Source organism: Narcine bancroftii, chromosome 2 (genome assembly GCF_036971445.1).
Source record: "Narcine bancroftii isolate sNarBan1 chromosome 2, sNarBan1.hap1, whole genome shotgun sequence".
Taxonomy (NCBI): Eukaryota; Metazoa; Chordata; class Chondrichthyes; order Torpediniformes; family Narcinidae; genus Narcine; species Narcine bancroftii.
In genome coordinates, this window is record NC_091470.1 from 155,526,784 (window position 1) to 155,542,924 (window position 16,141).

Genomic DNA, 16,141 nt, shown 5'->3' on the forward strand with positions numbered 1-16,141 from the left:
AAAGCCCAGAAACTATTCATTGGGATAGACCGGGCTATCGTGGGTGGAACTGAACAAACACCACATAATCTCTGGTTGTTCAAGTGTTCGACAGCGAAGGGACGAGATCAAGAGTCAGAACAGAGAAATAAAATCTCACGAATCGAGTTAAACAGTTTGAATGCGGTGGCAGGAAAATATTTTTCAGTCATATTGATATCACAGCAGAAAGAGAAATTGCCGGGGGATCACAGATACAGAGAGATCAGAAGAAAGTGGTGTTAAAATAAGCCGACGCGGCTCTCTGACAGTGGGGATGTCTGTTTTATGTGCCTGTGGAAAAGAAAGACAGGGAGAGAATGAAATAAAAGCAACTCAGTAGTAACTGGGTGGCAATACCTATATCCCGAACTTATTTTAAGGCTGCAGACAAATAAGTGGCACTCAGGAGGAAAATCAATTAGAGTGATCCTGAGTTTGTAGTGAGGTTGCTCTCCATTCTGCAAATCATTGAATCACGGAATGATGAGGTAACAGGGTTCTAAGATAAAGCCACCCATTCCAGGAGCTCACTCCCTGTTCCTTTCATCCAGGTTTGTGATTTATTTCCCTCAAGTATTTATCCAGTTCCTTTTTGAAGGACGCTGCTGACCCTCTCAGATTCAGATTTATTGACATCACGTGTAATCCTGAGATTCTTTTTCCCGACATCGAGGCCGAATTACTACTTATTGGTAGAACAAAAAGAACTCCACACAATGTACACATGTCAACAAATAAAGAAATGTAAACAAACTGACTGCAATACTGAGAGGGAAAAAAACAATTAGGTGCAAAGAGTCCTTAAGTGACTTCCTGATTGAATTTGTAGTTGAGTCTGATGGTGGAGGGGTAGCAGCGGTTCCTGAACCTGGTGGGGCGAGTCTTATGGAACTTATACCACTTTCCTGATGGCGGCAGCTAGAACAGAGCGTGTGCTGGGTGATATGCGCTGACGGCAGCATTCCCCGTCGAAGTTCTCGATGGTGGGGAGGTTTTATCTGTGAAATTTGCCAGGGTTTACGATGTCATACCAACTCTCCACGAACTCCTGAGGAAAGTAAAGGTGCTTTCTTCATGAAGCCATGTGTGTCTGGTCCAGGAAAGATCTGTGAGATAGTGACTCCAAAGAATTTAAATTCATCAGCCTTTTCACATTAATATTGATCTTAATAATGTTATATTTGAAAAAAAGTATTTAGTCTACAGTTCTTTTGTCAATTCCCTTAAATCTTTGAATTTGATGGTAAAACTTTTAATGGTAACATTGAAAATTAATAAAATGCAGATGCTGTAAATCTGAAGCAACACCTTCTGGAATTGGTGGGTCAGGCAATATCCCTGTCTTGAAAAAGTTAATAATTCACATTAAAGATCTTTTGTCAGAACTGGGAAAGGAGAGACCAAGTTTATTTCCAATTGCAATTGTCAGGAGAGAGATGGAGAAGACTTGTAATAGTGCAGGAGGGCATGTACAGATGGGTCAGAATGGGAATGGAATGCAGACAGTAGGAAACTCAGTGTGGTCCATGTGGAATGAAAACAGATGCTCTGTAAAGCTATCACCCAATTTGCTTCCCAATGTAAAGAAGACCACAAATATCAGTAAGTTATATTGGATTAGTAACGTGAATTACTAGTTTCACCTGGAAATTATTGTACAGTGGGAAAGAAAGGGATGCCAATACAGGTGTTATATTTCATGTGGTTGCAAGGAAAACTTTAGATAGGAATTGAAATCAGAAAACGATGGTCCGATTAGTTGCTATTTGGAGTCTGTTTATTATGTTTTAAAATCACAACTAGAAAATTAAGACAAAAAAAATTAAACGTTTTTAAATATTTAACATTAGTGCAGCACTTACAATGGAATTCCAATTGCTCTTTCCGACAAGTTTTTACTGATATTACAAAAGAGAATAAATTAGTTTTCTCTCCTTTTTCCATGATAAAATGTTTCAACGTTTGTATATAATTTTACTTGATTAATACTTTTACTTAATAAAGCTTATCAAAGTAAATCATTTTGTGACATGTCAATTTTTGTAATTCACACAAATATGCCTTCTGAAGCGCCTCCAGTATTTGCTTTGTTAAAGTTGCAACATAATTCAAATTGTTCTATTAGAATTGGGGCGTTTTCAGTGTTATTAATCCTGTTCTTCTGACCAAATATATCATTCTTTAGGTATTGTGGAGATGGCCACTCTCACAAGACAGAATCTCAGTTTTGGACAGAAAATATTTTATTTTCAAAGTGAAGAATTCCATGAACACTTCCACGTAAAGAACAAACATTTTACCAGTTGTACACTGTTGAAAATAAATTGGATGTAATATTTTTTAAACATTCTAGAAGCTTCCCATTTGGGAGAGAATCACAATCATCGAGAGTAACAACATTAGAGATAAGGCCATCCAGAGCATGCCAAAGTTATTCTATGTGGCTATTACCTAATGTAATACAATTGGTTTGGACATAAAAATTACCCAAGGAAATCATGTCTAATCCCATATCTCTCAATGCACAGGCCATTATTTCAGTATATTCTGGCTTCACAAACTGCTACAAAATTATTTCCAATTTTACCATCCTTGAAACATAAGATGTCAAAATGTAATTCAATCAAATATTTGAATGGATATGTTTTATAATTAACATTTTCCTTTGATATACTGATTGTTTTATTAACTATGCATAACTATCCATATCATTTTATTGTATTGTTTTAGTATTATAACCTCTTTATTAAAATTAACAAAAATATTTTAAAAATAAATATTTGAATCTTGCTGACCCAGTATTGCCCGAGACTGTAGGTAGGACAATCCTAAATTTGGTAGCTTATTTGTGTCAACATCTGTGGAAGCCATTACAGGTTTGAATGACCACATATTGAAGCTGGAGTTCAATCTTCCACCAACACACAATGTAAAGGTCAATGAAATGAAAGTTAAAAGTAAGTACAAAGAGTTTTGATTTTTTTTCGAGCTCGTGAATCCTTGGCCAATGTTAAACCACAACAATTTTAAATTGCCCTTGAGAATAAGGAAAGATAAGCAGTAGAGTCTCACCAGAACGTTGCCAGGAATGGAATGTTTCAGATACAAGGAGAGACTGGGTATGCTGGGTTTGTTTCCCTTGGAGCGGAGAAAGCTGATGGAAGACCTGATTGAGATTTATAAAATATAAGGAACATAGGATAGATAGTGAGGAATTTTCCCCTGAGCAGAGGTATTGATATCACAGGTAATAGGTTTAAAAGAAGGCAAAGGAGACAGAGAGTAAATTTGAGGAGGATTTTTTTTAATGCAAATATCATTGAAATTAGAAATGCACTGTTTGAGAGGCAAGAGATGTCAATACTAATCACAGAGCACCAGTGACATAGGGATTACTTAAGGTGGTATGTGAGTGGAAAGAAAAAGTTTGAAAACTACTGGGAGAGACAGCTATTTGATGGCTAACACAGACATTGTTGGTGAAAGAATTTGTTTTTACATTGCATGACCATGATTGGTTGATATTCCTTTGTACGGAGTACTTGGAGCATGGGCTGCTTTACGTGTTTAAGGAAAAATCAGACAAACATAGCTGGTGAGAAGATACTGAACCTTTGTTAGGAGAGGAGGATGAAAAATTGAAGAGAAAGGATAAGAATAGTGGGGAGAAAATGAGGGAAAGACAGAATAATATTATTGCTTTACAATGCCCAATCAACCATTTGAGGGACATAATGCTCAGCTGCTCTCTATCATACTATGCTGGTTACATAGATCGTATATACATTTAATATGGAAATATTGTGCATTGACCAGACCCAAATTTGCTCTGAGGATTTGATGAAAGCAGGATAAATGACAATAATTATCAGCATTATCGCATGGACTGAACTCCATCCAGGCAATACCCAAATTTAGGATTGAACCTAAGTTTGTGATGGTTCAACGAACTGCACCCCTGTTCCTCCCACTGACTCATCTCACCCCATAACCAAATTTTTCTTTGGAGACCTTGATCCTTAGTTTTAGAATTGTAAGTTAGGAGAAACACCTCCTCAGGAATTTTCTATGACTACCAAAGTAACAGGAGACAATAATTTTTTTCAGGTTTGCTTCCTGAAAAAAAAGGGGATTATGATAGACAACTTCAAGCTGAACACAAAATAATTTCATATTTGCTCTATCAGTAGAAACATTAAAATAACTTTAATTGAATGTAGCATGTTTGATTGCATAATGATGGTGACACATTGCATTAGTTCAACTGACCTAAAAATGTTTTGTCACTGATTTTCGTTTGTACTCAGTATCTGATGCCTCTCCTGTCAGTGTCAAACGATAGTTGGGTAGCATTGATGGATTCCAGCTGCTTTTCCATGGTCACAATATCCTGGTGAAACCTTTCCCCATGTTTGTCACTGACTGCACCAAGATCAGCAGGAAAGAAGTTAGTGCGAATGCAGAAAATGAATTTTCAATGGTTTTGTATGTTTGAAGTAGACTTAAAATATGCCAGGAAATGACAAAAAATAGGTTTCCAGTATATCTAAATGAAAGGGTATGTGATTGGAACGTTTGACGGTGATTTTCGTGACCAGCAGCCCAAAATCTATAAATTACACCCAAAATCCATAAAATACACCCAAAAGTGTTTGGTCAGCAAAATGTTCATTGCCCAGAATTCAATTCAATTTCACTCCAAATTGAATTGCACCTCCAAGATAAGTGAGCATTCAAGACATCGCAGCAAACCTTGGATTAGACCATAGATGGCCAAAGATGGTCAACCAGCTCAATGTGGGGACGAGTGAAGTCAATGCAGGAACACCTTGTAGTTCAGGAGGGAATGCTGACTGAATTGACGCTCACGTTGGAGGCACGTCCCCGATGACGTCACGGCGCCCGGCGTCCACCCTGCGCAAACGGTGCCGGCGGCAGTGGGACAGGCGTGGAATGAGGTTGTTTATGTCGGCCGGGGATCTAGGGTTTGGGGGGAGGGGCGCGGGGGCACGCGGGTTGGGAGCGAGCACGGCCGTTCCCCTGGAGTTTAGGCGGGAGGGGGCCAACGTGGGCCATGGGCGAGGCGGCGGTCCGGCCCGGCCCGGTAATCAGGGCGAGGAAAGCAACTCCCATGTCTCCTTCAGTGGCCGAGCTGCAAAAGTCCGCCGGCTCCCCTGTTCGGAATTCAGACTTACTGTCCTGAGAATTACCGCTTATCCGTAGCGTAAAAAAAACTACACAACGTTCACTTGTAAACAAGTAAAGAAATGTAAATCAACTGACTCTGCAATGGAGAGAGAGAGAAAAAAATCAATAAAGTGCAGAAGTAAGAGTCCTTAAATGAGTCTCTGACTGAGGAGTCTGATGATAGAGGGGGAAGCAGCTGTTCCTGAACCTGGTGGGGTGGGTCTTGTGGCACCTCGACCGCTTTCCTGATGGAGGCAGTGAGAACAGTGTGCTCTGAGGGTAGGACTCCCCATAGAAGTTCTCAATGGCGGGGAGGGTTTTGCTTCTGATGTCCTGTGTCCACTACTTCTTGCAGACTGACAGGTTAATAATTTACACAACCATACATTTGTGTAATGGAATTCAAACAGCTCTTTCCAACAAGTATATAATGAAAACATTAACAAATATTCCAAAAGAGAATGTGATGTGGGAATTAATTTTCTTTCCTTTTCCTTGTTAAAGCTTATTAAAGTATATAGTTTTATTTGATAAATAATTTTACTTGATAAAGAAAATCAATTTTGGTGATTCACACAAATATGCCCCCTTGAATCGCATCCAGTATTTGCTTCATTAAAGGTGCTACATAATTCAAGTTGTTCTGTTGGAATTCAAATGTTTGCAGTTTTGTTAAATCCTGTTATGATCAATTATATTGTTCTTTAGGTATTGTGAAGATGGCCACTCTCACGAGACAAGATCTCAATTTTGGACAAGGTGCAACTTTTGATCATTTAAGTTGGACAATATTTTGAATGAATCTTCATAACAAATTTAGCTACTTTGTTTTCTTGTTAATTATCATCCTTTCTATTGACTGCCAGAGGTATGCTCTCATTGTTAGTTTGCATGTATATTGAACCAAAATGTTGAATTTTCAAATGGTGATTAGGAATGGACAAGCTGAATTTCATTTTTCCTCCTAACCCAAAATCAATGATACCTTCAGTGGGATGTTTTTCTTGCCCTAATTTCCACATTGTACACTGCAGACTATACTTCGATGATCTTGAATCTAATGAGCACCTGTTTATTTATTTTTTTTTCAGTGGTTGCTGATGTGCTTTGTGAATTTCTAGAAGTGGCTATTCACTTGATTTTGTATGTCAGGGAGGTGTATCCAATTGGAATCTTTCAGAAGAGGAAGAAGTATAATGTACCTGTTCAGGTGAGAAACATTTTTAACTGGTTCTGAAGTAGAGATTTAAAATGCAAGATGCCTCAGTAGCTAAATATTGGATTGTACTTCACAAAGCAGCAGATGCATCAGAGTATTGGAAGAACACTTGATTTTCAGACTGGGCATTCTCCAACAGGATGGCATTAACATTGACTTCTCCGGTTTATGCTTCCCTACTCTCTGTTCTCCCTATCTTCCTTTTTCCTTTGTCTTCTTTCCTCTAGCTTTCCACCCCTTTCCTCCATTCAAAGAGTTGTCCCTCTTCCCGTCTGTTGTCAGTGTGCCCTCCCTCCCTCATCCACCTATTATTTTCTGCCTTTGGGACTGACCCTCTCCCACCATTTTGTTCGGGCACATGCCAACATTTTTTCATACCTTGATGAAGGCCTCAGGCTGATTCTGTATCTTTATCTTTGCTATATAAAGTACACTTTTGATCTTCAGCAGCGTGGATTCGATGCTGTCGGCCTCTGCCATCTCGAGTACTTCGATGTTGGAGATGAAGTCGCTCCAATGAATGTTGAGGATGGAACGGAGACAACGCTGGTGGAAGCGTTCTAGGAGTAGGTCACGTCTCCAGAATGGAGGACCATCGCCTTCCCAAGATCGTGTTATATGGAGAGCTCTCCACTGGCCACCGAGATAGAGGTGCACTAAAGAAGAGGTACAAGGACTGCCTAAAGAAATCTCTTGGTGCCTGCCACATTGACCACCGCCAGTGGGCTGATATCGCCTTAAACCGTGCATCTTGGTGCCTCACAGTTCGGCGGGCAGCAACCTCCTTTGAAGAAGACTGCAGAGCCCACCTCACTGACAAAAGACAAAGGAGGAAAAACCCAACACCCAACCCCAACCAACCAATTTTCCCTTGCAACCGCTGCAACCGTGTCTGCCTGTCCTGCATCGGACTTGTCAGCCACAAACGTGCCTGCAGCTGACGTGGACATTACCCCTCCATAAATCTTCATCCGCAAAGCCAAGCCAAAGAAAGAAAATAAAGTACACTGATTGACCAGCTGAGTTTCTCCAGTGTTGTGTTTTTGCATCAGAGTACTACTGCTTACGCATCCCTCTTCAAGTCGTACACCAATTTGACTTGGAATCTTGTTGCTTTTCTTTCGCCATTATGAAATCCTGGAGTGCCTCCCAAACAAAATTGTGGGACTACTTTCACTGTGGCAGTTTCAGATGATTCAAAGGGAATAACAATAAATGCTGGCCTTTCTTGTTACATAAAATCCTGGAGAAAAAAGAACTTTAATTGTAGAGTTTGTTCTGTTTGGTGTGGAGCTATTATTTAAGGATTTGGTGCTTTCGAAAACTATTAATGTCATTGTTTTGCTAAATGAAGCTTTATTTGCCCTTTGAATGTTGTTCTTGTGTAGATGTCGTGTCACCCAGAGCTTAACCAGTACATCCAGGACACGCTGCATTGTATCAAGCCTTTGATTGAGAAGGTGAGGAAGATTTTACTTTCTCCTTTTGTCACAGTGCAGAACTATTTGTATAAACTTTCACTCTGAGCTAGTTTCTACTCCACATTAACTCCCCATACTTGACTTTGAGGGTGCATGTCTGCTAATGTCGAGCGAGCAAATGCTGAGCCGTGCACAGGAAATATTTTGGATGCAAAATAGTTCTTGAGTGTATTGTTCACTTTTCAATCATTCTTTTGTCCATTTAATGTATTTAAGATTCTGCAGAACAGAACATTGTGACCTAGAACAAGATAGAGGCTGGATCTTTTCTGCTGAGTCACTCAGTCTCATCTACAAGAAATAGACACTAGTCATCTTGGAGGGGTGCTGTTGTAACAACAATTTATATGATGGAAAACTGAATATCATGACTGAACATGTATGCTATGTCAAATCCAACTTAGTTCATCTAAACCTGCCAAGTGTACTATGGATGAAGGAAAAAACTCTGTATTGGAAATACCAGCCACCTTCAAGTATACATGATGTGGATTTGGATATTGATGTTTCTTTCTTATTGAAAATCCTAGAATTTCACCCACTCCCATCTTGGAAGGAATTTCACGTGGAGAGCAGAGATTTAGGGAGATCCACCACTTAAATCTGTTTTAAAGAATAGGCAATGTATGTGGTCTTGCCAGCTCTGCTACATCAGAACAATTACATGAAGATCAACGCAACTCAATTTCCTGTACTCTTGTGTTGTCCCAATGTACCTGCAGTAACTGTTTCTTGAAAGAATTTTATCAGTCTCTTCCCCAATGTTTGTTGATTTCATTTTTCTACAAGGATAATTGCTTGATTGAAATAAGCAACTTATGAATTGGTTCTTACATCAAAGACCCACGGAGTCATGAACACAGTGGTGCCCATGCTTCATTAGCTTAGGCTAGTGATTCCTAAAGTGGGAGCTTGCCTCCCCCCGGGCGATGGAAAGATCCAAGGGAGCAGTGAGGGAAAAGGTTACGATCAGGAGGCAGTGAGGAAAAAGGGGCATTCCAAACCTTTAGCCTTGTGGTTATTCAGTCTGCTCAGACTCAGAGTAAAGTAAATGGCAACAAGGCATTCTCGTGAGAGCTGATCTCACTGGCTGCCATGTAGTACAGTGTCACTGCCAACACCCCCAGGCTTAGTAATTCTATTAACCCCCCCCCCCCCGCTAAGCGCTGTTAATACCGCCTGCTCAACGTTGCCGCTACCCTCCCACCCCATTCAACACTGCCACTACTCCCCCCAACCCGCTTGGCACTACCACTAACCTCTCCACTCCGCTCAGCATCGCCACAAGCCCCCTCACCCTGGCTCAGTGCCGCCACTAACCACCCCCCGCCCTCTAGTGCCGTTGTATGAGGGGGGGGTGTGGAAGCACTCGGGATGTTGCCTGAAGGCCAAGGGAGTAGTAGCCCGAAAAGTTTTGGGAACCACTGGCTTAGGCCATAAGGATTCTGGGTGCCCAGGAACGCAGGGCACCAGAGCAGGAGGACCCCCCCCCCCATTTTTGTTTGGTGGCCGAAGGCCTCACACCATGGAGAACAGCTTGTGGGAACCAGGTATAAGGACTGGGATTCATGAGGATAACATTGATTACATTGGGATTTAGAACCAGGGCTGAAGAGGGTAACTTGGGTGCCTTCAGCTCAGGAACGTCAGGAGATTGTGTGGCTATAGAGGTAACGGGAGAGGAGGAAATGGTAGCATTGGAGGAGGTGTGATCCATGGACAGTGTAGTGTCCCTGAAGGAACTCTCCTTTACTTGCTTTTCTCATCTTTGTGTGCCTTTACGGTGTATTTTATGCACACGACTATAAAAGGATCTTGATTTTATTATTACTTGTGACCTTTCCTCCTGTTTTTAGAATGAGGTGGAGCGGGTGGTGGTTGTGATCCTGGATAAAGAACATCACCCTGTGGAACGCTTTGTCTTTGAGATATCTCAACCTCCTTTGTTGTCTGTCAGGTGAGAGATTTTTATTGTTCTTAATCCTAATCTGAGGCCTGTTGGGGGTCAATTAAGATGCTTCTCCCCATTTACAAAAATTTATTTTTATACAAATCAAACATTGTTCATGAGACACAAGAAACTGGAGATGATGGAGTCTGGAGCAAAATAAAAACAAACTTAGCAGAACTCAGCACATCAGACAGAATCTATGGAGGGAAAGATATAGCTGAAAGATATAGAGACTGCATCAGGAATGAGAGTATAAAGAGGTGAGGGGGAAGAATAATCAGGAGCTGGCAAGTGATAGGTGGATTCAGAAGAGGAGGGGTTGATAGGCAGATGAAGCCAGGTGGAGGAGGGAAGGGTAGAGAGGTGGGAGGTGATGTGGAGTCAGAGACAACAAAGAGCTACAGATTATGGAATCTGATAAGAATTCTTGCCTCTTCCCTTATCATCCAATTAACACCTTTTGTTGGTCTGGACCCCTCCCTCAGCCGGCACAGTCTGTATTCTGAGATTTCCTGTTTTTTTCTCATCTGCCTTTTCCTTGAGGAAGGGCTCAGGCCCGAAATATCAACAATATATCTTTGTCTCCTATAGTAGCTGAAAGACCGGCTGAGCTCCTCCAGCATTTCAGGATGTTTTTACTACAATCACAACATCTGCAGACTTTCGTGTTTCCCTCATGGCCCGCAAGGGCCTGTTACCATGCTATATATCAAAAACTGTGTATGCCAAACTGCATGAGTTTTTCAAGCTCTGCTGGGACCAAGGAAAGCTGCCTCAGGACCTTCGTGATGCTATCATCATCCCCTGTACAAAAACAAAGGTGAGAAGTCAGACTGCTCAAACTACAGGGGAATCACGCTGCTCTCCATTGCAGGCAAAATCTTCGCTAGGATTCTCCTAAGTAGAATAATACCTAGTGTCGCCGAGAATGTTTTCCAAGAATCACAGTGCGGCTTTCGCGCAAACAGAGGAACTACTGACATGGTCTTTGCCCTCAGACAGCTCCAAGAAAAGTGCAGAGAACAAAACAAAGGACTCTACATCACCTTTGTTGACCTCACCAAAGCCTTCGACACCATGAACAGGAAAGGGCTTTGGCAAATACTAGAGCGCCTCGGATGCCCCCCAAAGTACCTCAACATGGTTATCCAACTGCACGAAAACCAACAAGGTCAGGTCAGATACAGCAATGAGCTCTCTGAACCCTTCTCCATTAACAATGGCATGAAGAGGGAGGAGTCACGTGATGGAGTAGTGGCCGGACGGTGAACTCCAGTCCTCTCCAGAAAAGTCGGGAAAAACAAAGGAAAACACAAAGGCACAGAAATAAAAGTTACAGAAAAGTGAGTATAAAGGTGGAAAGAAGATGGCGACAAAAAAAGAAAAATCGAAAGCAACGGTAAGAAGAGAGGAAGAGAAGACAAAAGAGGAAAAAGGTGAAGGCCTTACCTGTCCGAAGAGGCCCGCTGCGGAGAGAGAAACCCGCTCCCTCAGGTCGGTAAATAATGGACTACAAAAATGGCTCGCAGAGCCGAGTAAAAGTGCGCAACCGCGCATGCGCGAAGTATCGCGCATGCGCGATGCGATTGAAAAAAAACACACCGACTGGTGGGGGGACCAGCTGGGGAGTCGATCTCCACAGCCGGCAACGACAGCTGCAGAACACCTGCAGCAAGAAGAGACCACAGAAGACAATAGAAACAAGAAAGAAGAGGAGGAAAGGGCACCAAAGAAACAACAGATGGCCAACCCAGAGGAAGAAGAAGAGGAAGAGGAAGAGTACAGTGAAATAGAAGAAGAAAAGAAAGGCAAGATAAAGGATATACTTGCTCTTATTAAAGGATACATGGAGTCATTTAAAGAATGGCAAACACAGGAATTTAAGGATTTAAGAAAAAGAATAAACAACACAGAAGAGAAAATAAATAAAATGGAGATGACCTTAACAGAAATGGGAAAGAAAATGGACAAGATGGAAGAGCGGGCAGTAGCAGCAGAAATGGAGGTAGAAGACTTAAAAAAGAAATTGGAGAAATCTAATAAAAAAACTAAAGAGACACAAGAACTACTAGCTCAAAAAATAGATACAATGGAAAACCATAACAGAAGAAATAACATAAAGATAGTGGGCCTTAAGGAAGATGAAGAAGGCAAGAATATGAGGGAGTTTATAAAAGAGTGGATCCCTAAGACCCTAGGATGTCCAGAACTACAGCAAGAAATGGAAATAGAAAGGGCACATAGAGTATTGGCCTCTAAACCACAACCACAACAAAAACCAAGATCTATTGTAGTAAAATTCCTAAGATATACTACAAGAGAAAAGGTACTGGAGAAGACAATGGAAAAAGTAAGAGAGGGCAACAAACCACTGGAGTATAAAGGGCAAAAAATCCTCATTTATCCAGATATAAGTTTTGAACTCCTAAAGAAGAGAAAAGAGTTCAATACAGCAAAGGCGATTTTATGAAAGAAAGGGTATAAATTTATACTAAAGCATCCAGCGGCATTGAAAATATTTATTCCAGGACAACAAAACAGACTATTCTCGGATCCAGAAGAAGCACGAAAATTTGCAGAACAATTACAAAAATAGACTGAGGGAGGAAGACGGGTAATGAGAGTTAAAATGATCACGATTGATATGTATGTGGGTAAAGACAAAAATAGACTGAGGGATGAAGACGGGTAATGAGAGTAAAAATGATCACGATTGATATGTATGCGGGTAAAGAGGTATAAGAGTGAATAGAGACAATGAGCATACGTGAATGTATCTGTACTTAGAGGAAAATATAGATAGTATAGACAAGAATTAATAAGGGAAGGTAATGGAATAGAGAGAATAAGGAGGGAATTAAAAGAGTGACCTTTGTGACATATGAAAAGTGAAATCTTTTCTGGGGGGGGCGCGGTGGGGGGAAATAGCGGTCACTGCAAATTCAGTTGACGCTTGCGAGTGGATTCGCAAATCCAAATGGAGAGGGGAGATGTGGTTGTCCGACAAGGGATAAAGGACAACTCAGGAGGTGAAGGGGAGATTGGGGATAAATAAGATAGAAATAGGAGAATAAGGAAAATGTTGGATGTTGTAGGAATGTTGTCTTATAAAGAGTTGAAAATAAGAAAACAGAAATGGAAAAGGAGGAAAGGTAATGATGGAAAAACGGAAAGAGAAGATAAACAAAATATAAAAGGGCTACGCTGAACTATATGACTTTAAATATTAATGGAATACATAACCAAATTAAAAGGAAGAAACTACTAAATTTAAATGAATAAATGTATTCCATTAGAAAAAATAACATATAGGTTAAGAAATAATATTGAAATATTCGAACAAGTATAGGAGCCTTACATTAAATACAATAGCGAAAACCTACCGGGGACAAACATTACCTAAGTTGATGGAAGGAGAAGGAAAGAAAAGAATGGACTCAGTAGAATTTCTGGTGTAATTTTGTTGAATGACAACATTGTCTGACTGGCTTAATGCAACCTAGATTGTATACCTAAAATGGATGAGAGGGGGGGGTGGGGGGGTGGCTTGGGAGGAAGGTGGGGGGGAGAAAAAGTCACTGTATATGTGTGAAAAAGAAATAGTGTATATCATGGATAATGTGATTTATGGTGTGAAAAATAAAAAATTAAAAAAAATAAAAACTTTGAATCCGTGGAACAATCTAAAAAAAAACAATGGCATGAAGCAAGGCTGCGTTCTCGCACCAACCCTCTTTTCAATCTTCTTCAACATGATGCTGAACCGAGAGGAGTCACGTGATGGAGTAGTGGCCGGACGGTGAACTCCAGCCCTCTCCAGAAAAGTCGGGAAAAACAAGAGAAAATACAAAGGCACAGAAATACAAGTTAAAGAAAAGTGAATATAAAGGTGGAAAGAAGATGGAGACAAAAGGAGAAAAATCAAAATCAACGGAAAGAAGAGAGGAAGAGAAGACAACGGAGGAAAAAGGTGAAGGCCTTACCTGTCCGAAGAGGCCCGCTGTGGAGAGAAGACCCCACTACCTCAGGTCGGTAGAAAGAGAACTACAACAATGGCTCACAGAGCCGAGTAAAAGTGCGCAACCGCGCATGCGCGACTCCTCGCGCATGCGCGATGCGCATGAAAAAAAACACACCGACGGGAGGGGGGACCAGCTGGGGAGTCGATCTCCACAGCCGGCAACGACAGCTGCAGAACACCTGCAGCAAGAAGAGACCACAGAAGACAATAGAAACAAGAAAGAAGAGGAGGAAAGGGCAGCAAAGAAACAACAGATGGTCAACCTAGAGGAAGAAGAAGAGGAAGAGGAAGAGTACAGGGAAATAGAAGAAGAAAAGATAGGCAAGGTAAAGGAGGTACTTGCTCTTGTTAGAGGATACATGGAGTCATTTAAAGAATGGCAAACACAGGAATTCAATGATTTAAGAAGAAGAATAAACAACACAGAAAAGAAAATAAATAAAATGGATATGACCTTAACAGAAATGGGGAAAAAAATGGACAAGATGGAAGAACGGGCAATAGCAGCAGAAATGGAGGTAGAAGACTTAAAAAAGAAATTGGAGGAATCTAATAAAAAAACTAAAGAGACACAAGAATTACTAGCCCAAAAAATAGATATAATGGAAAATTATAACAGAAGAAATAACATAAAGATAGTGGGCCTTAAGGAAGATGTAGAAGGCAAGAATATGAGGGAGTTTATAAAAGAATGGATCCCTAAGGCCCTAGGATGTCCAGAACTACAGCAAGAAATGGAAATAGAAAGGGCACATAGAGCATTGGCCCCTAAACCACAACCACAACAAAAACCAAGATCTATTGTAGTAAAATTCCTAAGATATACTACAAGAGAAAAGGTACTGGAGAAGACAATGGAAAAAGTAAGAGAGGGCAACAAACCACTGGAGTATAAAGGGCAAAAAATCTTCATTTATCCAGATATAAGCTTTGAACTCCTAAAGAAGAGAAAAGAGTTCAATGCAGCAAAAGCGATTTTATGGAAGAAAGGATATAAATTTACACTGAAGCATCCTGCGGTATTGAAAATATTTATTCCAGGACAACAAAACAGACTATTCTCGGATCCAGAAGAAGCACGAAAATTTGCAGAACAATTACAAAAATAGACTGAGGGATGAAGACGGGTAATGAGAGCAAAAATTATCACGATTGATATGTATGTGGGTAAAGACAAAAATAGACTGAGGGATGAAGACGGGTAAGGAGGGTAAAAATGACCACGATTGATATGTATGCGGGTAAAGAGGTATAAGAGTGAATAGAGACAATGGGCATATGTGAAAGTATCTGTAATTAGAGGAAAACATAGAGAGTATAGACAAGAATTAATAAGGGAAGGTAATGGAATAGAGAGAATAAGGAGGGAACTAAAAGAGTGACCTTTGTGACGTATAAAAAACGAAATCTTTTCTGGGGGGGGCTGGGTGGGGGGAAAAGAGCGGTCACTGCAAAATCAGTTGACGCTTGCGAGTGGATTCGCAAATCCAAATGGAGAGGGGAGATGTGGTTGTCCGACAAGGGATAAAGGGCAACTCAGGAGGGGAAGGGGAGATTGGGGATAAAGAAGATAGAAATAGGAGAATAAGGAAAATGTTGGATGTTGTAGGAATGTTGTCTGGTAAAGAGTTGAAAATAAGAAAACAGAAATGGAAAAGGAGGAAAGGTAATGATGGAAAAACGGAAAGAGAAGATAAACAAAATATAAAATGGCTACGCTGAACTATATGACTCTAAATATTAATGGAATACATAACCAAATTAAAAGGAAGAAACTACTAAATTTACTGAAAAAGGAAAAAATAGATATAGCATTTGTCCAAGAAACACATTTAACTGAATTGGAGCACAAGAAATTAAAGAGAGATTGGGTAGGACATGTAACAGCAGCATCGTATAATTCAAAAGCAAGAGGAGTGGCTATATTAATTAGCAAAAATGTGCCATTTAAAATAGAAGAGGAAATAATAGATCCAGCAGGGAGATATGTTATGATAAAATGTCAGATATATTCAGAGCTTTGGAATCTACTTAATATATATTCACCTAACGAAGAAGATCAAAAGTTTATGCAAGATATCTTTTTGAAGGTAGCTAATACGCAAGGGAACATACTAATAGGAGGGGATTTCAATCTGAATTTGGATCCAAATATGGATAAAACGGGGAAAAAAATTAACAGGAAGAACAAAGTAACCAAATTTATAATTAAATCAATGCAAGAAATGAAACTTGTGGACATATGGAGGAAACAAAACCCA

At 40.4% G+C, this 16,141-nt stretch overlaps 1 protein-coding gene across 4 annotated transcripts in view; it reads left to right on the forward strand.

Moving 5' to 3' along the window:
* Positions 1-16,141, forward strand: part of mad2l2 (mitotic arrest deficient 2 like 2) — a 31,357-nt gene that overhangs the window by 627 nt on the left and 14,589 nt on the right. The window contains exons 1-5 of one of the 4 annotated variants that reach the window (XM_069918738.1): positions 2,889-2,978; positions 5,917-5,967; positions 6,300-6,418; positions 7,816-7,887; positions 9,765-9,865. In XM_069918738.1, coding sequence (XP_069774839.1) covers positions 2,966-2,978; positions 5,917-5,967; positions 6,300-6,418; positions 7,816-7,887; positions 9,765-9,865 — 356 coding nt within the window. In that variant the 5' untranslated portion in view covers positions 2,889-2,965. Of the gene's footprint in view, positions 1-2,888; positions 2,979-4,882; positions 4,980-5,916; positions 5,968-6,299; positions 6,419-7,815; positions 7,888-9,764; positions 9,866-16,141 lie in introns of those variants that run through there. The other 3 variants (XM_069918739.1, XM_069918740.1, XM_069918741.1) reach the window with 3 other exon arrangements.